The sequence below is a fragment of the Hippopotamus amphibius genome, chromosome 10 (genome assembly GCF_030028045.1).
Source record: "Hippopotamus amphibius kiboko isolate mHipAmp2 chromosome 10, mHipAmp2.hap2, whole genome shotgun sequence".
Taxonomy (NCBI): Eukaryota; Metazoa; Chordata; class Mammalia; order Artiodactyla; family Hippopotamidae; genus Hippopotamus; species Hippopotamus amphibius.
Window position 1 is genome coordinate 5,226,028 of NC_080195.1, and position 8,273 is coordinate 5,234,300.

At 40.9% G+C, this 8,273-nt stretch overlaps 1 protein-coding gene across 3 annotated transcripts in view; it reads left to right on the forward strand.

Annotated features, from left to right (window-relative positions):
- Nucleotides 1-3,830, forward strand: part of AGPAT5 (1-acylglycerol-3-phosphate O-acyltransferase 5) — a 49,819-nt gene extending 45,989 nt beyond the window's left edge. Inside the window, exons 8-9 of one of the 3 annotated variants that reach the window (XR_009047710.1) lie at nt 1,288-2,970; nt 3,084-3,830. Coding sequence is in view for 1 of the 3 variants with exons in the window: in XM_057696958.1 (XP_057552941.1) it covers nt 1,288-1,513 (226 nt within the window). In the remaining 2 variants the exon portion in view is untranslated. Of the gene's footprint in view, nt 1-1,287 lie in introns of all 3 variants that reach the window. The other 2 variants (XR_009047709.1, XM_057696958.1) reach the window with 2 other exon arrangements.
- The last annotated feature ends 4,443 nt before the right edge of the window (nt 3,831-8,273 follow it).

The window sequence follows — 8,273 nt, forward strand, 5'->3', positions numbered from 1 at the left end:
CTGTTTTTTGAAAGCTCTATTTAAACATCTATACTTTTTTCCCTCTTTTTGCAAAAAAATTGAACTATGAGTTATAGGAGGCACCATTTAAATTTCTTAAGACCACATTGAAAAGTATGATTTTTTAAAGCCTTTAAAAAATACTTCCAAAATTATGTTTATGTTCAGAAATTTTACCTGTGTTTCATTCTCCTAAAATGCTTCTTCTCAGGAAACTGCCATTGTTTCTCCTCTCCTTGCTGTACGGCAGTAAAATTCCTGTCATTAGTTAATTCCTAATTAACCCTCATAGAGTAACTTTAACAAGTGAAAGCTATTCAAAATGTACTATATTGAAAATGAAACTGGGCTTCCCTGGTGGCACAGTGGTTAAGAATGTGCCTGCCAATGCAAGGGACGTGGGTTCAAGCCCTGGTCTGGGAAGATCCCACATGCCGCGGAGCAACTAAGCCCATGCGCCACAACTACTGAGCCTGTGCCCTAGAGCCCGTGAGCCACAGCTGTTGAGCCCACTTGCCACAGCTACTGAAGCCCACACACCTAGAGCCCTTGCTTTGCAACAAGAGAAGCCACCCCAGTGAGGAGCCCGTGCACCACAATGAAGAGTAGCCACCATTCGCTGCAACTAGAGAAAGCCTGCATGCAGCAACCAAGACCCAATGCAGCCGATAAATAAATAAATTTATGCAGATTCTTAACCCCTGGACCACCAGGGAAGTCCTGTGTTTCAGATTTTTATATTGAGTATATTCTGCTATTATAACTTTACGTTTTTAAAATAAGACGGGAAAATGCATTAACTATGCTATTTTTTCCTTCGTTTACTTACTTTTATAATTCCATGGGAATCAGGGTTTTGGGGGATAGCTCTCTCCATGTTGTAAGAGCTGCTGATCTTTTCTCTGACTTCTGGTAAAACAGGAGCTGCAAGGAAGAGGAAGAGGAGGAGTAAAGATTGGGGAAGGCAGAAAGAAAGCCCACATGTGTGACAGGTTGCTGTGAAGTTTTAAGATACAAAGTTTAAAAAACAAAAACATCCCCATAAAATTACTTGAAACCATCTGTTTTTAAATATTACATGTAATTCATATGCATTAATCATAGAACATATTTTAAGATATTTTTAATGTCTAGAAACTCCAGTTAAACCAACTCTCTGGGTATTTCCTTATAAGGACCTAGAGTTAACTCCTTCAGCATAATAGCACCCAATAAATATTTGTTGAATTAAAATATTGAAATGGCTAAACCTGAAAGTTACAACGTTGTTTTTCATTCTGGCCATAGATTGCTTATAGAATTCTATGATTCATTGGACCCAGAAAGAAGAAACAGATTTCCTGGAGAAAGTGTTAATTCTAAACTAAGTCTCAAGAAGACCTTACCATCATTCTTGATCTTAAGTGGTTTGACTGCTGGTATGCTTATGACCGAGGCTGGAAGGAAACTGTATGTAAAAACGTGGATTTATGGAACCTTAATTGGCTGCTTGTGGGTTAGTATTAAAGCGTAAACAAGCAACTGTCTCCAGGCAGTGGGATGCGCTGCGCTGTTTACTGCTGGCCACTGCACATTACATCCGATTGTTCCTGCGTATAATGAGAAGTGTAAATAAAGTCTTGTTGATTGAACATTGGATAAAATAGAATTTCTGACTAAAGCCGATATGCCGTTGGTCTTGGGCAGACATACACAGTTTTACAACTTTAGTCCAGGAGCTGCTGGAAAGAGAAAAGATAAGCAGAGTTTGTGTTATACTTGGCGTTTCCTACGAACTGATGTCAGCTTTAGAAGGCTGTTAGCGGTGTATCATCTGCTATTGTGCTGTAATTCTGGTAGCTGCATTCATGAACTTTACTTTGCAGTATATTTCAGTGTATTTGTTATTTTCAGTTTTTTACAACTTGACTGGTCCAGACTCTTATCACTAAAGTATTTAGTATCTTGCAGCTGTGTAATATTTTGCCTTTTGTTTAATTCCCCCAAGCTGATGAAAGAAATTGTGGTTAAGTATCCAGAAGGACCCGAGGAGTGATCGTGGGGAGGAGCTCTGCTTGGCGTGGGCTTTCATTGTGCTGTGTTATTAGCTGACTTCACTTTTTATTTGCAAAGTAATTAACATCTCTAATATTTACTGAAACAGCTTCATTTGCACACCCTGTACTCTCTACGAAAGAATAATGTGTAAAATACAAGAATTAAGTTCAAGTTAAAATTGTGACCCTGATTCATTATAGCAGAACTTTCAATTGCTCAGCTTTTTGAAGATTTAAGCTAAATTCCTAGGACTTCATGACATTTGTGCCATAAGTACTTGAAAACCATAAGATTTCCTGTTATTTTTACATCAAAATAATCAGTGTGAACCTTCGTTGGACCTGAGTCCACAGGTCTTGGAGGTGACGGGAGCTCTCAGACACCTGACTAGATTTACTAGCATGTGCCTTTTGCCTGTTACTCTTGGGTTTAGCAAAATATTTAATCCCCAACTCATTTTTTATGTCATCATGGTCGGTTTCCACTGTATTTGATTCTTTCCCTTCGGGTCACCCGCAGAGGTGCTGTTCACGGCTGGCCCAAGGGCTCATGGGAAGCACTGTGTCGCCAGCCAGCGTCTGTCCTGATGCAGTTGGACCATTTGAGCTCCCGTGAGCCGGCCCACCGTCCGCGGCAAAGGCATTCTGTATTCGTCTTATGTCAAGAAATCACCTTCCTCAAGACAGTGAAGTACAGACTTAACCCATCAGGACGGAGTGAATGTGTTCCGTTCCCGTTAGCACTGATGGGGCACACGGTTCACATCAGCTGAAAGGAGGCGTGTGTTTCAGGAACCAGATCACACAATTCTCAGTCATGGAGCCATAAACCCCTGGATGAGGACCTTGTGTAAAGTGCGATCTGCTCTATTTTTATGTTACAATTCAGGCTGGATTGCTGGCGAGTCCTTTAAGATACCAATTCCACTTCCAGGTAATGGATATTTGTCACAAAATTGTATCAGTGCCCCAGATGAGACACAGCAATTAAATCATGAAAAACAAAATGAAAACAATAATAAAGGGAAATTCTATCTGATTTTCCAGAACCAGAGTAAGCCATTTCAAGGAACCGTCCCGAAGAGTTGGTGGTATGCATTGGTTTGTGTATATTAGTGTGTGTGTACGCACACACATGCCCACAGGATACAGTTGGCCTCGTTATGAATGGGGGTGCAGGTAAAACTTTTGTTCTCATGCCAAATTGCAATTTTCTCTTACCCTGTAAAGTGCAGTTTAGATCAATCCCTTGTCTTTGTTAAATACTCTTTTTAACAGTCCTAAAGTTAGAAACTATTTCTAATTCGATCACAATAAGTGAAGTTGTGTAACTTACTTTGAATGTCATGGATACGTTCTAAATTTAAATTTTAAGAAGCAGTACCATTGGAATTATGTTGATTATAACTGATTTGAAGAAGGCCAAGTGAACCGCATAAGATCACTTGAACAGCATGTTATTCTTATAACTATCCTTATATTCTTCTTACAAAAGGTCTATAAAATATTAGTTTAAAATTTTTTTGTATCAAAATATTTGGAAAATTAGAAGCTTCTTTTTAACACGTATTGATATGACTTGAATTATTATTTTATGGAATTAAGAGCCCCTATGAATCTTTTCCCATAATATCATTTAAGCTTTTGTTTGTGTTACTGTTGATTTACAGCTTAGTTGTTACTTGGTTTATCTTTAAAAGAATGCAGTCAATGTGCATGCTTTTCTGTTTTTCACAAAAGGGTGTGTTTGGATGAAAGTCAAAGAAAAAATAAAACCTTTCATTGTCTCTGTAATGTCTGTGCTATTTAACGTTTTGCGACCAAAAATTCACCAGCAGTCTGTTATTACATAAAATAGGCTTTGTGGCTGGCCCTGCGTCCTGAATACATATAAAACTACAATAATTTTTCTAAGTATCAAGCAAGATTTTTTTTTAATACATTAAAATCTTCAAAATTGTGAAGCGGTGTATTAATTTGGTTAACTCATCCATATATTGTACAAGATGTATGGCAAATATTAATTGCTTAACTGTTCTGTAATTATTAGGACACCCCACTGAAACATGTCAGATGCCTGAAGTTAGCCAGGTTGGCAAGTCAAGTGCGAACCTGACGAATCCCTGCCTCCCACGCACTAGTGACTGCTCTCCTGTGTGCCGTTTCCATGTGGCTTGTTTCATTTAGGGTGGCGCGCTCCTCCTTTACATCCAGACGACGTAAACTTCATTGTTTCCTTTGTAATGTTTTATGGTTTATCCTTATGTTCACTGAATAGGTCCATGTCAATAAACTGATCTCAGTAAATTGACCATTGAAACAAACAATGTATAAAATTTGCCGATCGAGGATAGGCGCAGAGTAACTGCCAGACATACGTCAGACTCACGTTTGAGAAGATGGAGAAATGTCTGTCTGGGATTTCATGTGCACAATTGCAAGTGTGTATAGTAATTAACCCTCATAATGTTTTTATTGAGGGTGTCAGATTGAGGAAGCGGTGTCCTAGGCACCGATTCCAGATTTCACCTTGTAGTAACTTACGTATCTTTACTTATAAGTAGGTTGGGTGGAGGGGCAGTTTTTATTATGAGTTACTCATACTTTGAGATTAAAGATTGGCTAACTTGGAATATTATGTTACCATTTAGTGTAACTGGCATTATAATCACACTAACTTAATCTAACCCCTAAGCATTCAAATGAAAATCAGTACTTGGCCAAACTGACATTTGGAAACATTCAGATATTTGATCATATATAGGTAAAATCTCCATTGACTGAATCTGAAACTTTGTATTCCGATATTTTTGGAGTGCCATGTTTGTAGTCACTAATTTATGTCAGTTTAGAGTTGTTACAACTTGACATTATACCTAAGATTTCATTGACAGAAGTAAATCCATTACTTCTCCCAACTGGGGAGTCATTCTTGGGGTATTCATGCCTGAGGTCAGAGAGACAGATTCCTGGTTCTTATCCTGAGGAAAAAAAGCTGTTTTACATAAAGCCACTCTAAATAGAAAGCTCAGTAACTTATACTGTGTTGAAGAAATCCGATATGTGGGGCAAACCTCTCAATAAATGTTTACTGATGGTGACAAGACAGGTCAATTATTCATCCAAATAAGCAACGATTCATGATCTTATATGTGACTGTGTAAGAAAGACATGTTCTACAATTTTATTTTTATAAATCTTTATACCAAAAAAAAAAAAAAAACGGAAGTAGAAGATGCTACTGGTATTCTGCATGTGTTCAGCAGGAGAGAATATTTACTAACAGTCGTCTCCTTATGGTATGTTCAGAATAAATCCTGACTTATATTCTTGGGTTTATTGGTGTTTCATTAGTTCAACAAAAGTGAAAATGTAAATCTCAAAAGTTAGTTCTTCAATGATGTAAGTGATGGTAAAGGATATATTTGATGATAGTTATATATATGTGATATGTAGGGATGTTTTATTGACAAGTACAGCAATAGAATACTACATATTATTTTAAAAGCTCATTCTGGTTTGATCCTTGCCAAGACTTGCTGAGTGCTTACTGTACGTCAGGCAGTGTGCTAACCCACAGGCAGGATCTCCTCTAATCCTCGAGTAGATCCCCTCATAAGAGATCCCGGGATCAATGGGCCGTTGAGAGTAACAAGTCTGCAGACAGACTGCCAGGTTTGGAATCCTGGTTTTACCACTCAGTGTCTGACCTTGGGCAAGTTAAAATTTAAAGTTTCTGTGACACAGTTTTTTCATCTGTAAAATGGCAGTAATAATCGTGTTTACCTCAAAAGAGTTGCTGAGGAGTCGGTCAGCTAGTGCACCTGAAGCACGATATGTAGTGCATGGAATGTAACAGGTGCTAAATAAGTCTCGCTCTTGGAAGGCCGCTCCTGCTCCCAGTGTTACAGATGAGGAAATTGAGGCTCTGAGTTCGAATAAAATAATACAAAGTCCCATAAATAATACAGAAAACAGTACTCTCCTTTTCTGCTCAAAGAAGATGTAACGCAGTATTTCCAACTACTGAAGTGCCTTGAAAGGTGGATGCTCACGGCTGTGATCATAGTTACTGAAAGGTTTCAGGTTTTGTTTTAAATCTAGATCAAATAATATAGGGATTACAAAAGGAAAGATTCTCCATCTTTCATAGGAAGATCTCACGGTCTCTCCACACTGACTCCGTGTCGGTCCTGAGAGCTGAGGCGGTGCTTGTCCCCTAGGTTGGCCGCACAGAATCCTTCCCACGTTGGTAGAGGTGATGTGCCACGGCACATCCAAAGGGCGTTCCTAAGAGCAGCATGGAGGAGAGTAATGTTTGAAATGATCCCACTTCAGGCGCCTCACTAAAGGAAATCCCAAACCGGGAAATAATCTGTGCTTTATCCCTACACATTCATAATCTCAGACCAGTTACCTTCCCTTCAAGCCGGCCTTTATCTATAAAAGGAGAATACTTACTTACCTCACAGAGTTTAGTGAGACTCAAATGAGATAATAGTTGTAAAAACGCATTCTTACAGGGACTTCCTGGCGGTTCAGAGGTTAAGACGCTGCGCCCCCAATGCAGGAGGCACGGGTTTGATCCCTGGTTGGGGAACTAAGATCCCACCTGCTGCACCGCACGGCCAAAACAAACAAAAAAAACAACATTCTTACATTAAGTTCATGAATGAGATCATTACAATTCTTCCTAAATTATTTCACCTTTACTTGCTGTCCATACTATGTGAATAAATAATTATTTTCTGATGCACTTTGGGACTGAAACTCATGATTATTAGGAATATTTGTCATTGAACATTTTTGAGTCATTCAGGATCATAGTTGTGTTGTGTCCACGCATCCTTGATTTACTTTCCATCTGGACAGTTAACCAGTTTTCATTTGTTCATGACTGTCCTCATTCTTTTCTCTCCCTCGCACCATCTTTTAAAAGGTCTTTGGAATTGAGTTGCAGGGAAGATGGCAGAGAAGGTTTTGTTTTTCCCACTCACCACCTCATCCTAGTGTCTCATCGCTGGTCAGAATGGATACCAGTAACCGCTGTTGGAGATCATTTCCTACCTGTATAATGGAAACCGGGATGAAGAAAGAAAGAACCCAACCCAGAAGGAAGAGCATTTGCACACTGAGGACAACTGGACGTAAAGGAGCATTTCCCTCTCGAGCTGCTGTGCGTGGGGCGTGAGGAGCTGACGGAGGGCGTCCTAGATCCCTGGGATGCGGCTGAAAAAGAACTACGGGGCTTTGTCCTTTGCCTGCTCTGGCTGATTTGATTTCATCCTTGGTGGTGGTGGTTACAGTTTGACCTTCTGGTTGACAGTCAGGCAATATCAAGAGCTAGTAGCACAGTTATTGTCACTTAAAGGTTTCGGGGGTTGTGATTTTCACTCTTCCCCAGATTTTCTAAGCCTGCAGCCGGCATCGTGCATTCACCCCACAAATAGTCACTGAGCACCTGCGAGGCCTGAGCTGACAGTTATTTCTGGAGGTGACTATGCGGGGTGTAAGGGAAGCTAGTGAAGAATCCAGCAAAGCCAAAGACACCGTAGGAAGTCGGTGACACTGGACATGGCCACTCTGCCACGACCCTCGTTCAGGTTTCAGCAGAGCGGGATGGTGCTCAAAGGACCCACGTGGACAGCAGCTGTTGGTGACGCCATCCGTTGCTGGCATGTTCTTCTGAGCGGCGACCCTCACCTGGAACCGGGAGGAGTAGAAGCAGCTGCTGCTCCGACCTCGGGAAGCTTGAGGATGCTCTGACCTCGGGTCACAGCACCAAACGCTGTCAGTCACTCACTGTGTGCCTCTTCTAAGGGTGGCTTTGCGTGGTTCAGATGGTGGAGACGAGGCTCTTTAGCGTCCCTTCTATCTTTTAATGCTTCTTGTTTGGGAAGAAGATTTGGGAGGGAGTGGGGTGGGGTGAATGGGTAAGAGCATGGATTCCGGAGCCAGGCCACTGGGGTCTGAATCCTTCTGCCCCCGCCAGCTGGGCGACCTTGGTCCACTTCCTAACCTCTGTGCCTCCGTTTCCTTAATTATAAAATAGTAATGATGAGGACGGTCCCTACCTCATAGGGTTGTTGTGAGGACTAATGAAATAACCCACGTGAAGTTCCTGGATAATAAAGTGCCCCCGTACAGCGCCTGTCACGTTCTAAGCACTCGGCATTAGCTGTTGTTATGACTAGTGTCCTGACACGTCAGAGCCACAACAGTGGCAGCCACCTCACT